The 26,499-nt window shown below is 56.4% G+C and overlaps 9 protein-coding genes across 9 annotated transcripts; 7 read left to right on the forward strand and 2 right to left on the reverse strand.

The window, feature by feature from the left end:
- Positions 1 to 191: 191 nt before the first annotated feature.
- On the forward strand, positions 192 to 1,351 carry LMH87_009624 (uncharacterized protein; the record flags this gene model as incomplete). Its single annotated transcript, XM_056196652.1, has 2 exons — positions 192 to 568; positions 631 to 1,351. The coding sequence occupies 2 exons, from the start codon at positions 192 to 194 to the stop codon at positions 1,349 to 1,351; spliced, it is 1,098 nt and encodes a 365-aa protein (XP_056053778.1).
- A 395-nt stretch (positions 1,352 to 1,746) lies between these two features.
- LMH87_009625 (uncharacterized protein) lies at positions 1,747 to 2,514 on the reverse strand (the record flags this gene model as incomplete). The annotated part of the gene is made up of 3 exons (XM_056196653.1): positions 1,747 to 1,968; positions 2,087 to 2,264; positions 2,429 to 2,514. The coding sequence occupies 3 exons, from the start codon at positions 2,512 to 2,514 to the stop codon at positions 1,747 to 1,749; spliced, it is 486 nt and encodes a 161-aa protein (XP_056053779.1).
- A 2,017-nt stretch (positions 2,515 to 4,531) lies between these two features.
- Positions 4,532 to 5,179, forward strand: LMH87_009626 (uncharacterized protein; the record flags this gene model as incomplete). Its single annotated transcript, XM_056196654.1, has 1 exon — positions 4,532 to 5,179. One exon carries the CDS (start codon positions 4,532 to 4,534, stop codon positions 5,177 to 5,179), a length of 648 nt encoding a protein of 215 aa, XP_056053780.1.
- Positions 5,180 to 10,404: 5,225 nt separating this feature from the next.
- Positions 10,405 to 13,298, forward strand: LMH87_009627 (uncharacterized protein; the record flags this gene model as incomplete). The annotated part of the gene is made up of 7 exons (XM_056196655.1): positions 10,405 to 10,555; positions 10,614 to 10,817; positions 10,867 to 11,129; positions 11,181 to 11,273; positions 11,322 to 11,478; positions 11,529 to 11,773; positions 11,826 to 13,298. 7 exons carry the CDS (start codon positions 10,405 to 10,407, stop codon positions 13,296 to 13,298), a joined length of 2,586 nt encoding a protein of 861 aa, XP_056053781.1.
- Positions 13,299 to 14,462: 1,164 nt separating this feature from the next.
- Positions 14,463 to 16,199, forward strand: LMH87_009628 (uncharacterized protein; the record flags this gene model as incomplete). The annotated part of the gene is made up of 2 exons (XM_056196656.1): positions 14,463 to 14,699; positions 14,790 to 16,199. The coding sequence occupies 2 exons, from the start codon at positions 14,463 to 14,465 to the stop codon at positions 16,197 to 16,199; spliced, it is 1,647 nt and encodes a 548-aa protein (XP_056053782.1).
- A 1,015-nt stretch (positions 16,200 to 17,214) lies between these two features.
- LMH87_009629 (uncharacterized protein) lies at positions 17,215 to 19,571 on the reverse strand (the record flags this gene model as incomplete). Its single annotated transcript, XM_056196657.1, has 2 exons — positions 17,215 to 17,259; positions 17,439 to 19,571. 2 exons carry the CDS (start codon positions 19,569 to 19,571, stop codon positions 17,215 to 17,217), a joined length of 2,178 nt encoding a protein of 725 aa, XP_056053783.1.
- A 709-nt stretch (positions 19,572 to 20,280) lies between these two features.
- On the forward strand, positions 20,281 to 21,732 carry LMH87_009630 (uncharacterized protein; the record flags this gene model as incomplete). Its single annotated transcript, XM_056196658.1, has 5 exons — positions 20,281 to 20,286; positions 20,357 to 20,442; positions 20,533 to 20,689; positions 20,751 to 21,424; positions 21,477 to 21,732. 5 exons carry the CDS (start codon positions 20,281 to 20,283, stop codon positions 21,730 to 21,732), a joined length of 1,179 nt encoding a protein of 392 aa, XP_056053784.1.
- Positions 21,733 to 22,411: 679 nt separating this feature from the next.
- Positions 22,412 to 23,111, forward strand: LMH87_009631 (uncharacterized protein; the record flags this gene model as incomplete). Its single annotated transcript, XM_056196659.1, has 2 exons — positions 22,412 to 22,658; positions 22,867 to 23,111. 2 exons carry the CDS (start codon positions 22,412 to 22,414, stop codon positions 23,109 to 23,111), a joined length of 492 nt encoding a protein of 163 aa, XP_056053785.1.
- A 1,864-nt stretch (positions 23,112 to 24,975) lies between these two features.
- Positions 24,976 to 26,253, forward strand: LMH87_009632 (uncharacterized protein; the record flags this gene model as incomplete). The annotated part of the gene is made up of 1 exon (XM_056196660.1): positions 24,976 to 26,253. The coding sequence occupies one exon, from the start codon at positions 24,976 to 24,978 to the stop codon at positions 26,251 to 26,253; it is 1,278 nt and encodes a 425-aa protein (XP_056053786.1).
- Positions 26,254 to 26,499: the final 246 nt, after the last annotated feature.

Consider the following 26,499-nt stretch of genomic DNA (forward strand, 5'->3'; position numbering starts at 1 on the left):
GCGAAGCACATCGTCAGAGCCAACGCCGACGTCTTTTGGTCATACCTATTCACTCCAACACCCACCCTACAGTCCCATTTCTCGCGCGCATGAACCTGTAGCAGACAAGAAACCAACCCCTCGGAACCCAGTACATACAAACCGCTACAGTCATCTGGGGGCAAGACTGCCACCAGAAAAACCCGCCCATCATGGCGCCGCGCATCAACATCCCGCCCGTCACCCGCGTGCTCCTCGTCACCCTCGTCGCGCAGTCGCTCCTCAGCGCCGCCATCCGCTACCGCCAGTGGAGCGAGACGACCAGCATCGTCATCCCCTACCTGACGCTCATCCCGCAGCTGTCGCTCGTCTACCCCTGGACGTTCCTCACCAGCACCCTCGTCGAGAGCAACATCTTCACCCTCGCCATTGCCTGCTTCACCCTCTACCAGGGCGGCCGCTACCTCGAGCGCGCCTGGTCCTCGGCCGACCTCGCCAAGTTTCTCGTCATCGTGTCCCTGGTCCCCAACGTCATGACTTTTGCCACCATGGTGTTTTTCTTTACCCTGACGCGCAACGAGCGCTGGACGTACGTCTCTCTTTTCTCCCCGCCCCCCGCGCTTCTAACCATACTGACACGAAGCATTACAGCCTCAGTACCATTGCCGGCACCATCCCCCTCCAGATCTCCTTTCTCGTCGCCTTTAGCCAGCTCGTCCCCGCTCACACCGTCACCCTCTTCCGCGGCGTCGTCTCCCTGCGCGTCATGCGCACCCCGATCCTCTACACCGGCCTCGTCGCCGTCCTCGGCCTCACCCCGCTGCTCTCCCGCGCCGCCGCCTGGCAGGCCGCCTACGGCTTCCTCGCCAGCTGGACCTACCTGCGCTTCTACAAGACCGTCTTCCCCGACCTCGACGCCTCCCAGCCCACCTCGCTGCGCGGCGACGCCTCCGAGACGTTTGCCTTTGCCGAGTTTTTCCCCGCCCCCGTCAAGCCCGCCGTCGCGGCCCTCGCGAACCAGGTCTTTGACGTACTCGTGGCCGTGCGTCTCTGCACTCCCTTCTCGGCGGCGGACATGTCGGCGGCGCGCGGAGATCTGCTGCAGCGCCGGGGTGGCGGTGGTGGTGGTGGTGCTCCCGGTGGTGCGCGGGCCGAGGCAGAGAGACGCAGAGCCATTGCTCTCCGCGCCCTGGATCAGCGTCTGAATGCGGCCACGAATGCGGCCCCCAAGCAGGCGCCGCAGCCTGCTGCCCAGACAGCCGGTCCCCCGGTCGAGACACAACCGCAGACGACGCAGGCGGCCATGACGAGCGAGGGCCAGATGCTGGGCGAGACCAAGTTTGAGCCGGAAAGTGACAGCGGCAAGAACTAAGAATGCTAGCCGATATTCAATGTTGCATCAAGCGAGCATACGATGATGGGGCGTGTACACTCTGGAGAGAAATGCCCCCCACTGTTAACGGCATTGGTTTGCGATGAATACCCTCAAGTCACGGCCATTATCTGTCACTTTTATGTACTTTTTTTTAATACCTCGTTATCCATTTTTAAACCAGCGATAGTCAGCTTCTTTTGTCCTTGATGGATGGATAGAACTCGGAGGCAAGGGATCCTTGTTGCAATACACACGTTCACATATACATGCTGGGGCATTTATCAAACGAGCTGAGACGATGTTTCATTATTGCACGCGCCTCTTTCCGTCCATTCTTCGTTTCCGGGCACTGTCATTCATTAAATCGCATCAATGCGGGCCTAGGGCCCGACTTAGACCTTGGTGATGGCGCCCGTCTTGACGTCGTAAATGTAGCCCGAGACGGGGACGTCCAGCACCAGGCCCGACTTTTGCAGCAGCGCCACGTCGTCGGCCACGCTCTGCCTCAGGTCCCCGAACGGCAGAAAGGCGAGATGGTCCGCGTTCTCCTTGAGCTCCGTCCGGATCTTGCTGCGCAGCACCTCGTCGCTAAACGTCAACATGCCGCAGTCGGTCTACACACCACCATCATTAGATGCCAATTTATTTATTTTTCAGAGTGTTGGGATTCTTGCGAAACACCACCCACCTCGAGCGAAGCGAGGAAAGAAGAAAGAAGAAGAAAAGACGTACGTGGTGGATGAGGATGATTTCGCGGGTGCCGAGCAGCTGCTGGGAGATTATGACGGAGCGCAGGGCGTCGGAGGCGCGGCCGCCGGCGTTGCGGATGACGTGCGCGTCGCCTTCGGAGAGGCCAAGCGCGCGGGCGGGATCGATGCGTGCGTCCATGCAAGTGACGACGAGGACTTTTCTGTATACATGCATTTTGTGTTTAGATTTTTGAACGGGATTTGGCCGGGGGGGGGGGGGGGGGCTCAGATAGGATAGATGGCCTTTACCGGCGCTCACAACCCACTCACCACTCACCACGACACAACTCGGCTTCTCGACACCACAGTGTAAAGGGGCACGTACCGGCCAGGAGGCAGGGGAAGGTCGCCCTTGTTGAATTGCGCAGCGTACTGCTTGTTCGCGGCTTCAAACTCGGCGGCGACGGACATGTTTATTGAGGTCGGCAAAGTGGGATTATATGGTATGGGTGTATGGATGAGAGCAGATGTGGAAATGCAATGCACCTGGCCTCGGCCGATTAAATGTATGGATATATATATATATATACGCAGAGGATATTCGTCTAAACTTCTTCATGTCCATCTACCGAAAAAGTCGTCATTTTCAGCCCAGTTTCGCCATGATGGAGGAGATGTGTCGCCACGTTCCGTCCGGATCGCGTTGTTCCGGTATGATGCCATAGCACCGCACCCAATGAGATCCGGGCCTTGACCAAAGCATGTCTCTGCTGCACTGCAACCCCTTTGTTCGCTCAACCTCACCCTCCTTTTTGCCCCCCATTGAAGCGTCCAAAAGGTTTACAAATCTGCGGCCCGGTCTGGGAAGCTCCAAAACCGGAGCTCACTCCTCTCGGAGGGGCTTCTGTGGGCACGTCACCAGATGATCGTGGGGGGCCTTTTCACAGCTACGGGGGTCGGCAAGGCTTTGAGTGTGTTCTGGAATGGGTACATGGCGAAACTGAAAATGCTTTACAAGGAGGCTGCCACGAGACGGAGCAGAATTTCGCAGCACGTTTATATCCATCGTTGACTCGGAACGGGAGATGAGACGTGCGGTCTTGATCCCATGTCTCGAGTCGTTGCACGTCTGTTTTAAACTCTGGTTTCTCTTTTGATTTGCAGAGTGAGACATGTAGGTCCCCTAGAGAAAAACTTTACAAGATTGCAGCTTCTGATGTCAAGGCGCATCTTGACGTCTTTTCCGTGGCACGCTCTGTAAAAGGACGTACAACGTCTAGGTTTCGTCACGAGGGATGTACTGCTTATTTCCCCCTCGCACAACGCAATCGTCTAATCGCACGCCGCACAAGACTTTTCAACAAGGAAAAAAATGAAAAGAAAAAAAAAAAAAAAGACTCCAGACTTTGTGTCTCCTTGTGTATTCCTCCTTCTTCTAGATCATGCCGTGCTCATCTGCGGCCGGCTGCATTCGATCGCTTATAGCGCTGCTCTGGCGAGGGGAGCACCGCATGAGAGGCGGTTGGCGGGGAGAACAAACATGCAAAACGTGTCTTTTTTTCGGCAGCACTGCAGGGAGTACATCTGGGGAACCTTGCTTCCTCTTCTTTTAACTTTAATTTATTTATTTACTTTTTAAATTTATTTTTAAACTTTTTGGTTTTTGTCATGATTGTCTAGTTTCAAGCGTCGAGAGCAAACATGCAGCATGCACAAAAAGCAGAAATCGGGCCGTAATTACGTGCATGGCTACAAATCTGGAAAGGGCTGGCTACAAACTTGTCCTCATCTGTAAACATCTTTTGCCGTTTTTTGTTTCTTTCTTCTTGAAAGCAAGCTGCGTTTCAATCTTCAAAGGAGATGCAGCCCCGTTGCCAGGTGATGGGCGGCTGTGCACACCGCGCCGGAGCCTCTCAATCAATGGTGGGGTGAGAGCTTTTGGATGGGACGGCTTGGACCGGGTGCACGTAAACGAAAGCGCGCTATTGGTAATGGCGTTCGTCTTGCCGCCTGGCTGGCCTCGATGATACTAGCTGCTGGCCACTACTTCACCTATACTTGCTACACTGGCTGCCAGCCGCCCACCTGGTGAGAATAAACTTGCGAGGAGAGAGAGGCCTGGTGCGGTCACTAGCGTCGTCTGGGGTTCTGTGGGGAGAGCTGGCTGAGCATCCATCCATCCAAGTCGTGTGGCGTCCGTGATACTCTAAAGAACAAAGTCTGAAGAAGATGCCGCCAAAGCTAGCACGTAAACCTTTTTGAATGCAGACCAGTTTTCGGCCGGGTGCAGTTTTTTTTTTCACCTTCGTCAGTGAATAGAGAGTGGGGCTTATCTGACAAAAAGTGAAGGTGCATGCAAAGTGAAGCTCGACCCTTCTGCTATTCATCATTGCTCGCTGTGACCTTGCTCTTCATCTCTCTTGAAACTTGCTAATTTTTTCACCCTTTCAACCAGCCATTCTTTTCTTTGTATCCTCAAGCAGCCAACATGTCTCGTCCTGGCAGCCAAAGTAACATTCTCGGACAGCTTGATTCGGCAGACCTTAGTCGCAGCGGTCTTTCAGGTCCTGTGCTCCCCGACGGCACATTCAGACTGCACCGCCGCCGCCTCAATCGCTTCAGTGACGAGGAGAATCAAGGCATCCCTCTAAACGTCCCTCTTGCCAGCTCCGATGCCAACGAAGCCTTTGCCTCGATTCCTGCCGAAATCATCTCCAACGCGACTCTCGTCTACGTTGGTTTCGACCTTGCCACGGCCACGCTCATTTGGAGCAAATGGACCAACCGGGAGCAGGATGGCGGCATATACCGCGAGGGCGACCCCATCGGTGCCCACGGCGAGCAAATGGCCTTTCTTGACTTCATGTCTGGTGGCATTGGAGAAAGGGGGGATACTTGGGACACGGACAATCAAAAGTGGATTGATTGTATGAACGCCTATGGCATGGCTCGTGAGTTTCAAGAGGCCATCCTTGATCCCCAGTTCAATGACATTCGGCACCAACAGACCTGTGCTTCTTGGATCAAAGAGACTATCCAGGTTCGATACGACGCACTTCATGAGGTTCACAAGGCTTCCATGCGCCGTGAGTCTGCTTTGAAGGAGACGGAAGCTGCACCTTCGGGTCACGCTTGAACCTCCAGCCGCGGTGGTGCCAGTTGACATCGATGAAGATGTCTTTTTACTTCCGCGAGGAGATTGTTGGGTCATGGTCAATGTGCCCCGACCACTTGTTGCTCTTCATCGCCTCAGTGCTTGTATTCTATCGTATTAGCTTCCGTACCACATCAATCACACTGCACTAATCATCTGCTAAGCTTTTGCCCATCGTGTTCTCTCTTCCCTGTGTCTCTTCGATTCGCTCCATACAAAACCGCCACCAACTATCCTCTACATCAATGCCGACGTTGGCAGCGCGTGGGAGACGAATGTACGTAGAAATGGGAAATGAGCGTGGGAGCCTTCAGGCTGCGAGGCCTTGAGTATGCCACCATCATCGGAAGCAGTGGTGCAGAGGGCGCAGGATGCAGTCGTCAGGATGCATGACATGCTGCGCAGTGGCGGCCGTGCTGACCGTCATATTTGATGTGCGTGTGCGTTTGGTGTGGTGGTGATGATGTGGTGGGTGGCGGCGATGGGTGTGGTGGTGTGTGGGTGGGTGTGCTCAAGTAATACGGCAACGTCTATTCCCCCACCCATGTCACCGAGGCTCGTGGAGGGCATCTTGGCAAGTCGGCGGCTATCTGCAGTGATGCAAGTCCGAGAGATGTAAAAAGTAAAAAAAGATGACAAGACGATACCGTGTCGCACTACGTTCCCAAGAGTGAGCACAGTGAAAGGCCTCCTCGGTTGTCAGTCGCACTGGCGTGAGGTTTGCGCATGTTTGGCATCTCACATGCCTCGGTGCAACACAATGCCCGAGATGCAGGCCGGCTCCCGCTGAGCAAAGCCCAACCAGACTCGCTGGTTATTCCCAGAGGGGCCGGGGAAGGAGATGCAGGCTAGCATTGTGGTTTTGTCGGTTGGCATCAGTATGGCAATGGCAAGTTACTAGCACAGACAGGACACCGATTCGCCACAAATCGTCGCATCCTGGCGGCGGGCGCTAAAAATCAGGAGCATCACTGTGGGGACACCAGAAAGCTTGGATGGTGGCTTTAAAGCTGCCATCATCAACATCATGTACTAAATTAGCAGAACCTACTCCAACACCGTCTCGTCAACTGTGTGACTCTAGCTTCCCTGTTGAGCTGCCGTCCCGTCAAGCGCCGCTGGCCATGCTTCGATGGCTCAGGGTGTCTGCGATCGTCTCGTAAAGGGTAATCAGGAGCCGACCAACCACCTGACATGGCAACCGCGCAAAACAAGGTAGCGTCAGTCCTTTGTTGGCTGAACCTGACGACGCGTAGTATAACAGCCAAGAGTAGGCTATTCGTGCGCCTCTGCACTAATGTGCCTTTGATACGTAACATGTCGAGAATGTGTACATGCGCGTGGCAGATGGAGCACATCAGTCGATGTGTTGGTCTCTCAAAAGCTGGGCTAACTCGACAGCCTGAAAAGCGGCAGCGACAGGCAGGAGAGCATTACTTTGGCGAGGAAGCGGCTTGACAGCGCGTAAATGCTAGACAGATGGCCCAGTCGCGGACGTTGACTTGTGAGCGCGTGCAGCTCAGCATCTGATCCGTGCAGGACGGCATCGACGAGCGACTCGTCTGGCATGATGGTGATTTACCTGCGGTGATTAGGCCAATCTCACGGCCAGTAAAGACGGGGCAAGTATTCGACGAGCCGGTGGTAATCATCAGGCGGAGATTGATGATGCCCATTTACTGGTACTGGTACCAGTGGAGGCACGCTTTTTACCAGTAGGTGTACCTACAGTGCCTCCAGGTAACTCCGAGCACTAATGTATGGCGGTTTGGTGGCAGTTCGCTCGGAATTACCTTTAACCCACTGTAGGTCCACCACTGGCCAGTGCCACCGCTATGCGTCGCAGTGCAAGGGGAATAGGGGTGGTGGGGACGGGCCTTTCTTTATTTCGTCTGGCCCTGCGCCGTCACGACCCCGCTCTGATGCCTTGATGCCTTGTGGGCAAATCTGTCTAGCCTCTGATTCGCCGACGGGGGTGGAAAGACACGGTTGCGTGCCGAATCGCTTTGTCGTTGGCGTTGCGCGGGCTTGGCTCGAGGAGGAGGCTGAGAGACAGACAGCACAAGCCGGCCCAGAGCGGTTTGGCCCTGATTCACAGTGAAGAAAACGGACGGACGGACCTCTCTCTGCTCACTTCTCCCCCGATTGTCCGCTCTGAGATTGGCGACGAGACAGAGTAAAACTATAATGAAACGGGGAGAGAAGAGGAAGATTGTGCATACGCGCCCACTGTGCCTTTGTTTTCTTGCGTCCGTTCATCAGCCGGTTTCAGCTTCCAGTCGCTAATGATTTGCAAGCGGAAACAAATTAGCGTCTGCTGCTGGTGTTGTCGTGGTGGTGGTGGTGGTGGCTTAGCAGCTGTGGCGGTGAAATGTGGCTAGTGCTAGCGGATGGGTCCACGGTCGTTGCGGATAGAAAGACCCTTTTCGATAAAGGCCGCGTTGCCCCCGTGTGGTCAGAAAATAATAACATGCAGAGCAAAGACCCACCCGCACCAGGCGGGGGGCAACGCCAGGCCCGGAAGCGATGTTCTCGAACCGAACAAGGGGAGCGGGTCCCGTCTCGTAGCTGGCTGGGCTTGGGCTGGGCTGGCGCTGGGCTGGGCTTGTTCGCCTGGGGGGGCCCCCCGATGAGGGCGATGCAGCCTGGCAGCTGGCAACTGGCAGGCCGGGAGGCCAAGGCACGGGGTATTTTTGCCTGTGCCTGCCAAAAGTCACGTGCTGTAGCTTAAATGATGCTTGCCGGGATGAGCCAACAGATGATACCAGAAACTTGTCAGGAAAAAAATAATGCCACGTTATTCGACTGGGGCCAATCTCTACCTGCTTGATTAAAAGAACCATGCCGTTGACTGGCTGCAAGTTTTCTAGCGTGTCTGTGCATTGGAGTAGCAGCAAAAGAGGCTGTGTTTTTGTTTTGGTGAGCTCGGGGTATAGGGTATGCATATGTGTTGGCATTTCATCTCGACAATGGGAGGCAACCAAGCGGCATCTCAGGCGCAAATTTGTATTTGCAGCTCGAGCTCCATTTTTGTATCTGGTCTGATTACGATGGCCCGATTTCTTTGTCTCTTACCGCACTACGAGCCCGTTTTGACATGCATCCAACAATCCAGAACCTTTGTTCTGCCACATCTTTTTGGGGGCCATCGTCAGGCATGGCTAAACAAACAGGAAAAAGAAACAAGACAAACTCGGCAGGACAATGCTGGCCGGAAACGAGTCAGGGGCAAGACAGATTGGACATATCACACGAGAAGCACCGCCACGGACAAGACGGTGCGCCAGCTGACTCACCCTCGACCTGCACGACAGGGTCTAGGTGAATAGCCCGACGAAATGAGACGCAGCCTCACACCTGTACCAAGCCAACATGTGGCTTTAGCTTTACGCAGCGTTCGTCAGCGGTTACCGCCTAACTGTTGGCACGCTTTCTCCTGTCGCCGGCCGCAGAGATCGGACAGTTGAAAGGCACGTAGACCATTTCTTGAGGGTTACGCGGTGCAGAACTGGGTGATACAGCAGCAAGGTTGGCTTATTGCCTATATCCGCCGTTGGAATCTTGGAGGGTGGTTGCAAACCTCGTCGTCGTCGCACAGCAAAGGGACGACATGGAAACCGGGAGGGCTACACGGGGCGTGCACGCACGCATGCGACGCTCCACGCGCTTGCTGCACCAGGCTGCCGTACCATATGCTACAATGATGCCCTGTGTCGGGTTACGCGAGTTGGCATGCAGGAGGGCAGTCTTGTGGTGCGCCGACGGCGGCCGGGGGAGGGGGGGAGAGAGAGGTGACAGAAATGGATCAGATGAGGCGTCGAGGCTCCAAGACAGGCTGGATCACGGAGTACAGTGCCACGGAGTACCTGCCTGGCACGACCTGGGTACGGAGCGACGAGCACATCTGTTTTTACTGGTAGGAGCAGGTACCTGCCTAGGGAAGCGTCATTGCCGCAGATGCAAGGAAAATGGTGAGTTTGGAGTGGAGATTCTGGGGTGGGCTTTGGAGCGGATTCCAGGGTTTCTTTATTTTTACGAGTATTTTCCTTTTATTATTTTTCATAGGCACGCATTATTTTCCTCTGTCCTATTCTCTGCGGCGGGCCAGGCAGGGCCAGAGAGACCCGCCCGCTACAATGACGGAGTGGGCGGGTTCTGCGGCTGGGAGCAGGACACCTCGACACCTTACCACAACTGGCCGACTGGACTGGCGTGGAGGCCGGTTTACAGTGGATGCGCCACCAGGTGTAAAGAGGCAGAGGTGAGAAGCCAGCAGCCGGCAAGCCCACTGGGCACAAGCTTGAAGCCACTGCTGGCAGCCCCAGCCCCGGCCCACTCCGGCACACACCCACCCTCCACATCACCCATGGGCCATCAGCGCCCCATCAGTGCCATCACACACACGCACGCCGTGTAGCGTAGCAGCAGCCTAGCAGCACACACATGCTGAATCGCTGCACGCCCCCTGTTGATGGGCTGCACCCCTGCCCTGCTGGCTGGGTACTTGGAGCTGCTGCCAATCTGTGCTCGTCCGCAGGTACCCCAAGAGCCAACACCATGCACCGGCCACTCGCTCCCTGTGGAGCCGCTCGTCCCCACAGCGCACCCCCCGCCGTCCCCCTAGCCTGCCCGTTCCCTCCCATTCTCATGGGTTAGGGGAGTTTGGCTCGGCCAGCGGTGCAGGTCCTTTCCTCCACCAGACAGCCTCTCCCCAATGACCAGTTTTCCTCTCTTCTCCTCCTCCCCCCCCCAATTCCATCCAAATCTGCCTCATCACGGCTGCCGGGCCTCTGCAAACCAACTCCATCCTGGCTCCCCTCGCGATATAGGCCTTCATCATCCCATCCTCGCCTCCTGCAACGTCACCTGGCGCGCATCTTCAACCAGTGTGCCATCGTCGGTTTATTTTTTTTTGGTAGCCACGCCGAGACCCCCCCCGTCTGGTAAAGGCTTCCCGCCGCCGCGCACCTGACGGCCCCCCTGCCACGCGCTTGCAACGACAACGCAACTCGACTTCTCCGGCCGCCTCAGCGCAGCGAGAAAAGAAAAGAGTGTTGGATTCTTTACTCGGTCGTACTTAATTCAGCATTGAGCAATTACACCGATTCTGACACACTCCGTTTCGCCGCCGCCGCCGCTTACTCTCCGCAACGCCCCGACCTGGCACACATCCGCGTGCGCCTCACCGTCGGCAACCGTCATCAGCAATGGCTGCCAACCATCATCCCTCGCCCACCATGATGCAGATGCAGCACCAGCAGGCTCAGGCGCCTGGCGGCCCGCCCCATGGCCCTTCCAGCGCGTACAACCCCTCTGCGCAGATTCAGCAGCTCAACGAGCAGGTCTGGCTGCAAATCGGTAAGCTTGGTCGGCCTCTTTTCCTCCGTCGTCGCATCGTCGCTAATCTCTCCTCCAGGCAGCTTCTCTGAGCTTTTGCGCATCCCCGACGAGGCCCTCCAGGCCTACGAGCGCGCCCTCATCGCCAACCCCCAGTCCATCACCGCCCTCAATGCCATCGGCATGCTGCTCAAGGGTCGCGAAGCCTTTGACAAGGCCCTCGAGTTCTTCCGCACCATTGTCGACATGGACCGAAACAATGGCGAAGCTTGGGGTAACCTCGGTATGTTTAATTCGCCACAATCCCGCCTATTCCGGTGCTAACTTTGCAGGCCATTGCTTCCTCATGACCGAGAACCTCCAAAAGGCCTACGACGCTTACCAGCAAGCCCTGGTCAACTTGCGCGATCCCAAGGACCCCATGCTCTGGTACGGCATTGGCATCCTCTATGACCGCTATGGCAGCTACGACTACGCCGAGGAGGCCTTCTCCCAGGTCATGCAGATCCAACCCGACTTTGAAAAGGCCAATGAAATCTACTTTCGCCTCGGCATAATTTACAAACAGCAGCAGAAATACCCCCAGAGTCTCGAAGTAAGCTCAGCCAACCCGTAACCTGCACAGATCGTATCTAACTCTCAGCAGTGCTTCAAGTACATTGTCAGCTCGCCCCCTGGTCCCCTTACGCAGGAGGACATTTGGTTCCAGATCGGACATGTTCACGAGCAGCAAAAAGACGTACGTCCTTTTGCCACGCCGACCCGTTCCAACCTGACACTTTTTTAGTTCGACAGCGCCAAGGCCGCGTATCAGCGTGTCCTTGATCACTCGCCGACCCATGCAAAGGTCCTCCAGCAGCTCGGCTGGCTCCACCACCAGCAGAGCAACTCTTACGAGTATCAGGACCGCGCCATTCAGTACCTAGAGAAATCTGTGAACGCCGGTATGTCAATTCATGCAGCCATTCTGACGGGCCAGCGCTAACAGAAACAGATAATACCGACGCACAGAGCTGGTACTTGCTTGGCAGATGCTACATGTCGCAGCAAAAGTATCCCAAAGCCTATGAGGCTTACCAACAGGCTGTCTATCGGGATGGAAAGAACCCCACATTCTGGTGCTCCATTGGTGTTTTGTATTACCAAATCAACCAGTACAGAGACGCACTCGACGCCTATTCCCGCGCTATCCGCCTCAACCCCTACATCTCCGAAGTCTGGTACGATCTCGGCACTCTGGTAAGCTCTCTTCCCTTGTCTCAAATAGCCACGGTTTACTAACCTGCCTCAGTATGAGTCGTGCAACAACCAAATTTCCGATGCCCTCGACGCCTACCAACGGGCCGCCGAGCTTGACCCCAGCAACCCTCACATCAAGACCCGTCTTCAGCTGCTTCGCTCTGGCAACGGCGGTGCTCCTCCCGCCGCTCCTCAGCCTGCTGACGTCCACCCGCAGGCTTACCAGGCCGCTGGACCTCAGGGTCCGACTGGTCCCCAGTGGGGAGGATCAACTGCTCAGCCTCCTGCTGGCGGCCCTCCTCCTGCTCCCCAAGGCGCTGGCGAGAACTGGGCTCGCGGCCTGTCCAACGTGAACCCACCTCCTCAGCCACCTAATCCGTATGAGAGCCGTGGCGAACCGTTCCGTGGCGGCCCTGCTCCTCCCCTGCAGCGTCCCCCCAGTCCTCAGCATGACCATCGCCAGCCGCCGCCTGACCATCGTCAAGCGCCGCCAGCTCAGCAGCAGCCCCAGTACAATGAGCGACCCGGCCCGCCTCGCCGCGCTTCCCCTCCTCCCGCTCACCAATATCCTCCTACGTCTCAGGGCCGTGTTGCCAACCCCAACTTTGGCGGCTCTACACCCTCTGCTTCCGCGCTACCTTCGGCTGCTGCCAATGGGCCCCCGGTGCCACCTCCCAACGGCGCTGGTCCATTCCGGCCTACCAACAGCCCCCGACCTGACGGCCGCGAAGGCCACGTTCCCTCGCCCAAGCCTGTCTATCCTGGCCAGGCACCGCCTCCGCCTCAATACCCCGGCCAAGGCGAGGCACTACCACCTCCTGGTGAGAATGGACAGCCTGGCCCCCCGCCCCCCTCGGCAGCAGCCCCCGAAGCCGCAGTGCAGCGTCAAGAGGACCGTCCTCCTTCGGTCGGACCCAAGCGTATGCGCGAGTGGGAGGATGATTCGGGTGGTCCCAAGCGCATGCGCGAATGGGAGGACGATTCCGCCGCCAAGAAGCAAGCCAATGAGGAGAACCGTGCTCGTCTGGAGGACGCTAAGCACCGCCGGCCGTCCATGTCTCCCAAGGAAGGCTTCCGCCGCCCCTCGCCTCGCAGTGAGGAACGCCGTACCGAGGAGCCCCGCAGAGCGGAAGAGTCTGCCCCTAAGAGTGACTATCACCCCTCTGAGGCCGCTCACCACCACCCGCAGCACAGCGTGACGGGAAGCCAGCTGCCTCCCATGCAAGCACCCACTCCCGCCGATGCTGCGCCGGAAAAGGCGCAGGCTACTGTCACCCCCAAGGAGGAGCCCACGGAGACGAGCAGCGTTCCCCGGGCCCCCGCATCGTCTGAGCCTGAGCGCGCCGCTAGGAAGATGGATGTCGACGAAGACTATGACGATGCACCTGAAGATGACAAGAAGGTAGCCACCAATGGCTCCAAGGCTGGGTCTACCACGGATGAGGCCAAGGCCGGCTCACCAACCAGCACAGGAGCCAACGGTACGACGGCAGCGCCCGCTGCTGCCGCGACCAAGTCTGATTAAGATGTAAAAAGAGGTTAAGAGGCAGGGAGGCGAGCGGGGTGGAGTACGAGACTTGAAATTACGTAGCACATTTTTTACGCTTGAATTCCCATGTATACCACATTGGCTATTCTGCTTTTCCTTTGTTTACTTTACCTATTTGTTTCTTGTTTGTGCTTTCTTTATGGGCGGGCTTGGGAGAAAACTTGTTAGGCGGGCGTCGTGCTGGGAAGGTTTCGAGGCTTGGAAAGTTGAACGGACGACTGGTCCCTATATAGTGTGTAGTATGTCTGGAAATTAACAGTTTCCCAGAAATTAAGTTTTTTTTTTTGGTACATGTTAGTTCTTCCAAGTGCCCTGTGAAGCAGACGCGAATCGTAGAGATGCGGGGAGAGGCCATCCGGAAATGGCGCACTGCAGCGGCAGCGCCACTATCTGAGGCTCTCCATTGCGTGTAAGTTTCGGCGGCCAATATTCGTACGGAGGAGGACGGGAGGAGACCAAAGTGCGGCAGACGAGGGACAAGGCTGTGGTGGCGCCGACTGCTGAGACGGATCGACAGCTATGGCTTGCGGCCCACGAACGAACGGTGAAGACAACTCCGAGGGCCGGGTAGCTTTTGAAAACTGTCGGCCCCGTGTAGCGCCGATCTTTGTCAGGTTGGAAAGGTCCCTGAGCTCATGCGAACGCGTTTCTGCTCCTTTTGGATAATTTTGCGTATTTATTGGGCAGGTGGGGGAAGTCGTCATCCGGACATTCGGACGATTTGGTGGCTTTGGTCGCCCAAGCAAAACGATTTAGCGGCAAAACGTGGAGAATGAAAAACAAAGGCCCCGAAAATTAAGGGCATCTACATGCCGCCGCCGCCGCCGCCGCCGTTCTTTGAGCCTTGACGGGCCGCAACGCACGCACGCAGGCTCGGGGCATGGATTGTCCGCTGCAGAGGCCGATGTGACGACAAGAGGGGGGGGGGGGAGTTCAAGCGGGGTGTATAATCACCAGAGAGCCTTGTTTGCCATGTATATATTGACTGCTCTTGCGCTGATCTGCAACTCGTTAAAAAAAAAGAAAAAGAAGAAAACCAGTTTCTTTTATTCCCTGCTATTCCGGCCTTTTTTCTTGTGCCAACCCCTGAGAAGGAGATTTTGTCCTGCGTCTTTGAAAAAAAAAAAAAAGGCAGAGAAAATGGAGCGATTCACGCAAGAGGCCTTTGAAGAACGGTCCCGGCGGCTCGGCCCGCTGCTCGTCCTCGACGACGTGCTCTCGGTGCACGTCGGCAAGACGCCCTCTCCGGTCCTCTTTGCGTATCCCCGCGGCGACGGCGGCCGCGGTGACGACTTCTGGGACAAGTACACGGCGGCGCAGCTCGACGGCTACGTCGACGCGGCTGTGCGGCACCTCCTCGACTCTGGCCACGAACCTGTACGTTTCTGAATTCTCTAATTTTTTTTTATAAATTTTATTTGTAAAAAAAGTCCACGGGAAAGAAAACTGGCGCTGATGAAAGAATAGAAACTCGGCCGCGTGGTTGGCATACTGGGAGCCCCGAACCTCGACTGGGTCGTGCACCTCTTTGCCCTCTCCCGCCTCGGGTACTGCGTCGCCATGATGTCGCTGCGCCAAAAGGCCGTCGGCCTCGCGAACCTGCTTGTTCTCGGCCACGGCGACGCCGTTGCGTACGATGCCACGCCCGGCACCAAGGAGCTCGTCGACGGCGTCGTCGCTCTGCAGCCCTCGGCCACGACGACGACCATCCCGTTTGTCCCGCGCGCCGTCTACACCGCAGCCGCCACCACCGCCACCACCACCACCACGAGGAAGCGCTTCTTCTCCCGCGAGGAGCAGAACAGGACCATGGCGCTGCTCTTCTCCACGTCGGGCTCGACCGGCCTGCCGCGGCCCATCCCGTACCGCCACGCCCACATTGCGCTGTCCATGTTCACGTCGACCGAGCCGCTGAGCTCCATCCTCTCGTGGCCGCTGTACCACGGCTGGGGGCTGAGCGTCCTCCTCGGCACGTTCTACTACGGCGAGACGTGCCACGTCATGGACACCATCACCCTGCCGGAGGTCACCGGCGCGGCATTCATCGAAGCGCTCGAGGCGGCGAGGCCGGGCTTCATACCCTCGCCGCCGCACAACGTCGCGCTCATCGCCGGGGACCCGCGTGGGCTAGCCTGTCTGCGCGCCGCCGAGTACGTCACGACGGGCGGCGCGCGGCTGCCCGACGAGCTGGGCGCGTATCTGGTCGAGCAGGGCGTCAACATCAGCACGTCCATGGGCAGCTCCGAGGCGACGCGCAACTTTGCCACGTCCATGTACCGGCCCAGGGGCGATCCGGAGTGGGACTATGTGCAGATTGCGCCCGTGCTGCGTCCGCACATCCTGCTCGATCCGGTGCCGGGCAGCGCGCCGCTACACGAGATTGTGTTCCTGCCGGAATTCCCCGGCCTGGGCGGCAGCACCAACTCGGACGACCCCCGGCCGGGGAGCTACCGCACGGGGGACATTATGCGTCCCCACCCCGAGAAGCTGGACGCGTGGAAGTTTGTGTGCCGCAACGGCGACTTCCTGGCGCTGAGCACGACGCTCAAGGTCCTGGGGGCGCCGTTTGAGGACCGCGTCGAGAGGAGCCCGCTGGTGGAGGCGGCGGTGGTCGTGGGCGAGGGGAGGACGGCGCCGGGGATGCTGGTCCTGCCGACGGAGGAGGGCGAGGGGATGGGCAGGGAGGGGCTGCTGGATGGGATCTGGCCGATGGTGGAGGAGGCGAACAAGGTGGTGCCGGGGCATTCGGAGATGGCGAGGGAGAGGGTGTGTGTGCTGCCGAGGACGGCGAAGCTGCCGCGGACGGACAAGGGGAATGTGGTGCGGCAGAAGGTGTATACCGAGTTTGCGAGTGAGATTGACGGGCTGTATACCTAGAGGATAAGAGAGAAGAATGGATGGCTTCGTGATGCTGAATGAAAGGACCCCTTGTTGATAATTGTAGTCGATCCATCCCAGATACTCGCGGCCAATCTGCGTGAGACCCTCATTGTGCGTCCGATTTCTCGGATCATTATTCGCATTTCGCTGCCAAGAGCTTCCCGGGTGTGAGCTGTACCGTCCCCCGCAGTATGCTGCAGGCCGTGCGACTTTGGGCTATCGGTAGGGCTCGCGACCAAAGTTACGACATGGTGGTTCTGCAAGGCAGCCGTCTCGGCATCGTGCAGGATTCAGCTGAAATGTAGGCCAAGCGGGATCCGGACATTTCGCAAAGGTAGCATAAAACACGTCCGCGATTCGCGCCAATCAGGAAGGAGCTTGAGCGACTTGTATTCTGTGTGTATTCTGCATTGTATCATGTCAGTGAGCTGAGGGACTATACAAGTCTGTACATGTCCCAACGCTTTATGACTTGCCATCATAGAGTCAGTCTTCTCCCTCTCGCTAACTTCCCATCTTCTCTCAAATTGGAGACAACATGAAGTCTGTTTACGTCCTCGTTGCCTGTGTTGCCAGCATGGCCGCTGCCTCGCCCAGGCCAGCCGCGCTCGACGCTCGCATGCAGTGGTGCGGCTACTGGAGCTGCCCGCCGAGGATGCTATGCTGCGACGAATGCGGCACCGAAGATTCCGTCTGCATCCAGGGTCCCCAGTGCCCTGCCTGCCGATAGGCAACCGCAATCGAAAAGGGGGCAGCGCAACGAGCAAGGACAATAGGGCTACCGTCGTGAAGACGACACTTGTGCTGAATACATCTTCTGAGCTAGTCACAAGTCTGTGAAAATATGAGCGCCGCTAAATCTCTGAATACAAATGTTTCGCTGTTTGAAGTTCGGACTAGTGCAATACGTTCTTTTTGACTCCGTCAACAGCTTCATCCTCTAGTTCACTGATGCTCCTTATTTCCCTTATTCTTCCCATCTCCCTTTCTCCTCGTTCTTTCCCTATCTCTTTTAATAGTCCCCTCCGATAGGGCCGGAGCCGCGCGATCCGGGCCGCTTCCGACTCAACAGCGATTGCATCGCCCCTCCGCCCAGGAGTAATGCCCTCTGCCACATTTGGCACCTTCCTCATCACAGAATTCGCAGATGCAAAACACTATCATGCCATCATCATCACGACAAGGAGAACAGAATCTAATTCGTCCCCCATCGCATATAGAACACCTGCCACAAACGTCGCAGAAGCATTTTGTTGGGCGAAAGCGCATCATGGCCTCCTCTGCATCTTCGATGACGTCGACCGCGGCGCCCTCGCGCGTGGCGGCCAACATGCGCCAGATCTCACCAGTAGCGGTCCGCCGCGCCCAGTCGAGAACAGTGCGGCCCTGGTTGTCTTTGGTGCCCAGAATGGGTTCCGAAGGATCATGGGCCGCGAGAAGCATCTCCACAATGCGCGTGTGGCCGTTGCGGACAGCCATGGACAGCGTTGTAGTTCCCCAGTGATCCTTGGCGGTGAGGTCGGCCGGCGGCTGATGCGCAAGGAGGCTTTCGACAGCTTCCGCTTGACCACGCATTGCCGCGTTGAAAAGCGCCGTGCGGCCATATATATTTTGGGCATCGACATCTATACCGCCATCCCGAAGTAGCCTGTCCACTGTCGCTTTATTGTTGGGTAATGCTGCCGCTATGATCAACGCATTGCTGCCTGCGCAATTTTTGGCTTGGGTGTTGGCTCCGAGGGAGATTAGAATATCGACAACTTCTGCCTGCACCTCCTCAGCCGCAGCGAGGAGCACTGTATAAGAATCCTCGTCGGTGATTTCGAGATTAGCGCCATGACCGACGAGGATACTGACAATGCCGCGATGGCCATTCCTAGCTGCTATCATCAGTGGCGTATAGCCATCTCGGTCCGCCTCCTCCACGTCGGCACCACGCACGAGTAGTAGTTTAACCATTGACACGCGACCACCTTTCGCTGCAATGGAGAGAGTACTCATACCCAGTGGGTTATTTGACGAAATGTCAGCACCATAGTCAATTAGAAGCTCGACGAGACGAAGGCTTCCGATCTGGCACGCAAACTGCACCAAGTTGAAATCATCAGAACCGCGCGTGCTTGCCCCAGCTTGCAGTAGTGCTTCCGCAATATCGAAACGATGTTGAATTATGGCTCTCATTAACGCCTTGTCGTACATCTCGCTGGAATGTTCGTAGTTGGCGCCATTTGCCAGCAGAACCTCCACTATGGCTACGCTGTCCGCAACCATCAAAGGCTGACACCCCTGAGCGTCGGTAGCTAAGACGTCTGCCCCGGCGGCGAGTAAAGACTTGACAAGTGGAAGATGTTCTTCTTGGCGGGTGTAGTGAAGTGCACAAGACTGATCATAATCACGGGCGTTGACGTCGGCACCCTTTTGTATGAGCAGCTCGGCGATATCAAAATGGTCTATAATGATAGACACAACCAGTAGTGGTACTGGTCTTTGAACTGGCTTGTACTCAAGATCCGCACCCTTCTCAATCAACAGCTTAGTAACATTGTACCATCCGCGTTGTACAGCAGACGCGAGATAGCTGTTCACCTCATCTTCTGGGGCGAGACCACCTCGGTCAAGAAGCATCTCTACAAGCGAGGGGTTGCTGCCGATTGTGAATGCAGCTAGAAACAGGCACAGGCCATTCCTACTAGTCGTGAAGATGTCAGCACCGCGGTCGAGTAGCAATGTGACCATCTCTAGATTGCCAGTCATCGCAGCGCAGATTATAGGAGTATCATCACTAAAATCACGACAAGTGATGTCTGCTCCAGCATCGACTAGCGTTTTTGCCAAGCTATAGTGCCTACCCCGAAGGGCTGCAATCAGCGGATATCGTGTATGTTCTGGTCCGGTGTCCGCAGAAGGGTCAGCGCCACGGTCGAGCAACAGTCGGGCGGTTCGCCCATCACCCTCAACAACGGCTAGATAGAGAGGCGTGGCCCCCTCTCTTTCGTATTTGTCGTCGTCCTCATAGCCCCATGAGTCGGTGTTTTGATAGCCGCACGAGTCGATGCCAATCTCGCCAGTATCCAGAACATAATTTATCGGTCCAAAGAGACCCGCCTCCGCCGCCTCGTGGAGAACATCCACGCCACAGTCTTTCAATGAGATTCCGACACGCTTCAGACCTTGCAGAGGCAAGATGGAATTGTGGTCGAGTGCGTACTCTGCTGCCTGCTGTGCACAGTTGTTGCGATGGTAGAGGAAATGATTGAGTCTTCCGTAAAAGGTTTGGCAACATTGTAGTAACGAATTGAGGTCATGTCTAAAAGGCAGTAGCTCGGCAATACGAAGAAGCATCTCTGGCGGCAAAGTGATGAGAGACATGGCTCCTAGTCGCGCGCTGGAAAGTCGTGCGAAGAGACGCGCTCAAAGCGTTTGGCATGAACGATGGCAGCTATGATGAAAAGCTATCGGCTGCGAGCACGCAGTTCGATGGTGTGGTCTTTAAAAGAATCTCGGGCAAGCCGTGATCAGAAGTCGTAGATGCATTATGCTGAATGTGTTTGCGTATTGCCAGTCTAATGGCAGCTATTGGCCTAAGAATCATGGATAGAGGCAAATAGAGTATCGCAGTGATTTCTAGTCATTGAATAAAGACTACCTCTATAGAAAACAAGGCCCAAGCAGCTGGTGTTCGCGCCTTATTGCCCACAAGAGTGCCTGTTTGCTGGTAGCAGCCAGGTGAATCGTTTGATAAGAAGTCCCCTGAAGTCTCTCCTCTAGCGTTGGCAGGGTCAGCATAACTTTTGTTGCATAATTGTGCAGACCAGTGCATAATTCCCCCAAAACGCCGAAGCTTTACCGACGAGGTGCAGAAACTGCTGGTTCCACTATACTCACCCATGCCTGGCTGCTCATTGGCAGAGTACAACTGACAGCGAGGGCGCACGAGCCACCGCACAACCAGTCTGCCCAATTCGCTTAAAATTTCGCCCACAAAATATTTCTCAAAGCCCTCCTAGACTTTTCTCTCACGGCTGGGCCTTGACAATCTACACCTCTCTACTAACCACCAACCACCACAGCCGCCAAAATGAGTGTACGTTTTTGCGAACCTCTCGACGACGAGAACAATATGAAACGACGGTCGACTAACTCATCATCAACAGCACCGAAAGCACGAGGAGCCTCGTCACGGTTCGCTGGCCTACCTTCCCAGGAAGCGTGCCGCCCGTCACCGCGGAAAGGTCAAGTCGTAAGTTTTTTTTTCGAGACGGAAGGAAAAATATGACGAGGATGGTCTGCAAGGAATCAAAGGCTAACCAATTGGCTCGTCTCTGTCTAGCTTCCCCAAGGATGACCCCAAGAAGCCCGTCCACCTCACCGCCGCCATGGGCTACAAGGCCGGCATGACCACGATCGTCCGCGACAGCGACCGCCCCGGCGCCAAGTCTAACAAGAAGGAAGTGGTCGAGGCTGTGACCATCGTTGATACCCCACCTGTACGAACAATGCAGCCCGCTTTGCTTTGCGCATATGGCTAACATCTTTTGTGAATTATAGATGATCGTTGTTGGTCTTGTCGGATACATCGAGACCCCCCGCGGCCTGCGCTCGCTCAACACCGTCTGGGCCGAGCATCTGTCCGACGAGCTCAAGCGCCGCTTCTACAAGAACTGGTACAAGAGCAAGAAGAAGGCCTTTACCAAGTACGCCAAGAAGCACTCCGAGTCCTCGGGCTCCTCCATCGCCCGCGAGCTCGAGCGCATGAAGAAGTACTGCACCGTCGTCCGCGTCCTCGCCCACACCCAGATCCGCAAGACGCCCCTCAAGCAGAAGAAGGCTCACCTGATGGAGATTCAGCTCAACGGCGGCTCCATCGCCGACAAGGTCGATTTCGGCAAGGAGCTCTTTGAGAAGCCCGTCTCCATCGACTCCATCTTTGAGCAGGACGAGATGATTGATGTCATTGCCGTCACCAAGGGTCACGGTTTCACCGGTGTCACCGCCCGTTGGGGCACCAAGAAGCTCCCCCGCAAGACTCACAAGGGTCTCCGCAAGGTTGCTTGTATCGGTGCCTGGCACCCTAACCACGTCCAGTGGACGGTTGCCCGTGCTGGTCAGGACGGATACCACCACCGTACCTCTGTCAACCACAAGGTTTACAGAATCGGCAAGGCTGGTGCCGAGGACTCTGCCTCGACCGAGATGGACATTACCAAGAAGAAGATTACTCCGTAAGTTTCAACCGTCGCCAGAGTGAAGAAAATTTTGCTAACAGCCATTCAGTCTTGGTGGTTTCGTCCGCTACGGTGAGGTCAAGAACGACTTCGTCATGGTCAAGGGCTCCATCCCCGGTGTCAAGAAGCGTGTCATGACGCTCCGCAAGTCCATGTTCGTCCACACCTCGCGCCGCGCTCTTGAGAAGATCAACCTCAAGTGGATCGATACCTCGTCCGAGTTCGGTCACGGTGCTTTCCAGACCCCTGCCGAGAAGAAGCAGTTCCAGGGTACCCTCAAGAAGGACCTCACCACCGCCGCCTAAATGGTCGGGTCGGGTTGAGCGTTGCTTTTCTTTTGTATCTTGCGCACTTTCTTGCATTGGGGTGTCGAGGAAATGGTTGGTTTATGCCACTTTATGCTAGTCTTTTTGGGTTTTATGGGATCAACGTAAAGACGCTAGGTAAAGGAACGTATGAAAATAAAAGATTCCCATTCAAATAATGCCATTCCTTCTGTTGAACATGTGAACGTATCGTATGTACCATCGCCAACCTGCCAGGTGCTCTCGGTGGCGCAAACTTGGTTTGGGTTCAATATTCACCCCACTTTGGGCGTTTGCGGCAACGAACTCAGAACAGGGATCTGCAATAAATTCTTCCCCTCTTTCCTCTATATATCAACTGCGGGACAGGATTAAAAAAACCGACCACTGCTACATGACAAGCATAGGCATCCGTCTTTCATTTCAGCGATACGGGACGATACGAGAATCTATAGTCGGCCGTTTAAGATCGACACTCGCGACACAGCAACCGCCACGCACCCGGAGGGGACCATTGCATCCAGGCCCCACGAAGCAACGTCAGCAGTTTTCCTCTGTCGGATCACGACGCGACGAGATACGAGGGACGCGCAGCAAGAGCGGCCGCAACAATCCGATAACTGAAACCGAAACAAGTAGCGCTGAACAAGGTCCAGCAGCAGCAGCAGCAGCAGCAGACATGGCTTCAGACCAAGACTACATGGCGTTCCTGGACAAGGCCAACAACGACGCGGACGAGGCCCACGCCAACGCGGCCAAGACGCAGTCGGGCGCGCGGGCGCAACTAAAGGCGCTCGACGCGGGGCAGACGGCGCCGAAGAGCATCGTGGACGTGTGCAAGGAGGCCGTGTACACGAGCGACGCGGACGAGCCGTTTGAGCAGGTGTCGCTCAAGTATAAGGGCGCGAATGGTCTTCCCGACGAGGGTACGTTTTACACCCGGTTGATTCCCTTTGTAGCTGCGGGTCGTGTTGCTCCGGGAGTTTTCCCTTTTTGTTCGGAAAGAATGCGACTGTTTTTTCCATCTTTTCTTTGACGAGGCTGCGACGGCCGTTGCGGGCAGGCGTGATTACGAGAGGGGGGGCACGAGCGCAAAAAAAAAGGTGGTGCATATGCTAATCGTTTTCTAAACAGAGGAATTCGCCAAGCTCATCAACCACTGGGACGTGGCCAAGGCCGAAATTAGCATCATGGACCCGCTGGACTGGGATTCCAACGGGCAGTACACGAACGTGATTGAGGCGGTCCGTGACGCCAGCAAGGGCAGCGACGTGCGAGTGTACCGGGTGGTGCGCGACAAGACGCGGGTGGAATACTGGGTGGTTACGAGGGAGGGTGAGCGGATCGTGGGCGCCAAGGCGCTGGCCGTCGAGTCGTGATCTGGCGACGAAGACATGAAGGGCGAGTATTTCTCAAGATACCATGGCTGCACAGGGAGATTTAATCAGTACGAAATGACATGACTCTAGCCTTGACTGTGCAAAGTATGTTTACGTGTGTGTGTTGGTCATGTTGCCGGCGTGATGCAGCAGTGCGTGAATACGTGTACAAGTTTCAAGAATCAAAGCGCATCGTGTCTTTGTTTCTTGGCTTCCCGGGGTGCATGCCCAAGAGGGTATCCAGGCGCATGACTTGGGGACTCTAGGACGATTATTGCCGCATGTGTTGATGAAACCGGATGAAGAGTTTTACTTGCACGGGTAGATCAAGTCGAAAAGTTATAAAAAAAAAAAAAAAGGCGTTGGCGATGAGCCGTGGTAAATCTGTCCACGGGAAAAGCCTGCGAGACATACCCAACACGCTGGTTTCCCGGGACCAGAAGTGGCGGGCGAATGACGAGTCGTTCTGGCGGAGCTTTTCTAAATTTAGCCGCCCAAGGTCGGTCTAGATGGGTCGTCGCCCCCCCCTTCCTCCTCACTGGCCAGGCACGCCGCCCGCCCCGACGAGTCCCGGCCCCTTTTGCCACAGAAACGGCCGATGAATTCACGAAAGTGACGGGCTGCGTTGGTATGCGGGAATACAATGTGAGTACAAAATTAGTTTGGAGATGCTACCGTTGGAACGGATGGCCGGAGATGGCAGATCTGGACTTGTCGCGTGTCTTGTGCTGTCTGGGTGCTGTTGCTGTGACTGGCTGGCTCGACTGGAGATATGTGTTGCAGGGGACGAGGCAAAAAAAAATAAAAAATTGGGGAAATGGCAAAGACGACACGCAGCACAAAAGGGCACGGGCAAGGATAGACATTGATCGCTATCAAGGCGAGCCAATTTTTTTCTTCTTCTCTGTCGAGAGGCTATGCGTATTTTTAGCTACCCGTTTGCACCGTCGGCGTCCTAACAATAGCTTTAGCTGGGGACCGGACCAGGGTTCAGGGGTGGTCACGGCTACGATTGGGTGTGTGCGAGGGGCCCCCCAGGCTGGACCGGGCGCTTACACGGGCAGCGCCCCCGGCGCCGATTTTTGCTCTGGTTGTGTGTCGACGTAGCAATAAATAGCAACGGGCCGTCTTGATTGGTGATGCCGGTGATACCCAGTGGAAAAGAACAAAAAAAAAAAAAAAAGAACCATACACATTTCTTTGTTCGCCTCCACATCCGACAACGGGTGCAGGACAGCCAAGTCTCACAACCACATATATTGGGCCTCTCTGCGTTTAGCCGCCGTGGCACACACCTGCTGCACTGGAACCCCTCTTTCTGCTTCCTCTTCTTCTTCAGTCCTTCAACCCCTCCCTCATCCGTTCCCCGGGCGGCAAGGACATATCTCCAAAATCTAAATCTCTCAGCTTTTACTTTTTTTTTTTTCCAAGTGTTTTTTTCTGTTTCTACCTTATTAATACCTTCTTGGCGGAAATATATCCTCTGACAAGGCCACTGTTTCATACCTCTTTTTGGCTCGTTTGAGAAGGAACAGCAGCAACGCACCAAGCAGCCCTGGAGGTTGTTGTGTCACACATATTTTCTTGTTTGCCCAGTCGTCGTCGTCGTCGTCGTCGTCGTCGCACAACCATCACACCTCCATCGTTTCAGTGCTCGCCCGTCTTTTCTTCCCGTCCTATTTCTCCCGCCCATATATCCTCTCGCATCACACTCGACTCACTTCATCCAAACCAACCAAACCCGCTATATTATCGAAACCAACTTGCATAAAGGAACTCTCTTGACCCGAGGTTCATGCTTTCCAAGATCTGCCTACCTTTACGGATTTAACCTTTTACACACACACACACACACACCACAGCCATGTCCGTCATGGCCTCACGCCCGCCCAACATGCCCGCCGGCGCTGGAGGCTCCAAACGACCGCGCCTCTCCCTCCAGATCAAGAGCTCGTCGTCGTCGGCGTCTGCTTCCACCACCTCGAACCGTCCCGCCTCGCGCGGCTTCTCCCTCAACCCGTCGGACCCCACGGCCTTCAACACCCTCTCCAACGCCTACGTGACGGCCATCGAGCGCGCCTCGACGCCCGTCACCTCGCCCGTCGCCGTGCGGGAGCCCCTCACGGCCATCAACACCTTCCAGGCCATCTCCCTCTACTCGCCCATCAGCGCCCGACCTGCCAGCGCGTATCCCGCGACGCCGCTCTCTGCGCACACATCGTCGCAGCCAAGCGTCGTGCTGCCGCTGCCGAGCGTCATGTCGCCTACCCCGCCCTTGTCGGCCGGTGCCGTGGACAGTACCGGCGGCAGCAAGATCTTTAGCTTCTCCCCGCGAGATTCCGCCGCTGGTCGCCACTCGCTCGAGCAGGCCCTCCACGCTGCTGCTTCTTCTGCCGCAGCAGCGACGACACCTTCGTCGCCCATGGCCACGCCACCCAAGCAGCGACCTGCTGTCCGCACCGGTGGCCTCTCTGGCTCGCCACCGCCATACACACACGCCAAGGCCCTCCGCAGCATCCTCCGCAACTCGCCTCTGCCCTCGCGACGACCTGCCTCTGCGCCGTCGCCTCGTCCTCGCTTCGCCCCCACGGTGCGCATCCAGGTGGAAGAAGACTCTGCGCGGCGGCAGCAGCAGCAGCGCGCCGCCAAGCGCGTGTGCTACCACAGCCCCATTGAGCAGGAAATCACCACAAACATGTACACAAAGTCCCACATTGACCTCCTCGTCGAGGAGGCCACCACCACTACCTCGCCGCGCCATCTCCCCGTCGACCTCTCGCGGGCCTTTTCCGCCAACGAGATCCAGGACGGCGGCCAGACGCCCGGCCCGTTTGAGGACGAAAGCAGACGGCTCGGCGCGGCGATGAGGGCATCCCCCGGCGATGCGGCCAGCAAGGGCGCACCAGCGGCGAGGGGGGAAAAGAAGAGGCGCTGGGTGTGGACGATTGGGAGAGACGCCGACGAGGAGGAGGATGCGGATGTGGACGAGGAGCAGCTTGGCGGTGCCGTCGTGGCGGCCGCCCGGGCGGCGGCGGCGGCGGCGGGAGGGACGCAGACGGCGGCGGCGAGGGCGCCGATGCTGAGCGTGCCGAGACCGAGGATGAAGCTGGACACCAGAATGACAGGCGTGGAAATGTCATGATGATGATGGGATGAGGTAATATACGACCTACTTATAAGGAAACACACATATACGGAGACACATGATGATGACCAGGCATCTATTGTACATATACCATGGTTTTGTTTTTGGAGGGACATCGGGCATCTACATATGGGAAAACACGGACAAGGACATGCAGGTCAACGGGCATTTTGTATAGCATTTTTTTTATGATACATGACTTGAATGATGGGAGGATATAGCATACTTGCTTTGATAGCAATA

This window comes from Akanthomyces muscarius, chromosome 5 (genome assembly GCF_028009165.1).
Source record: "Akanthomyces muscarius strain Ve6 chromosome 5, whole genome shotgun sequence".
Taxonomy (NCBI): Eukaryota; Fungi; Ascomycota; class Sordariomycetes; order Hypocreales; family Cordycipitaceae; genus Akanthomyces; species Akanthomyces muscarius.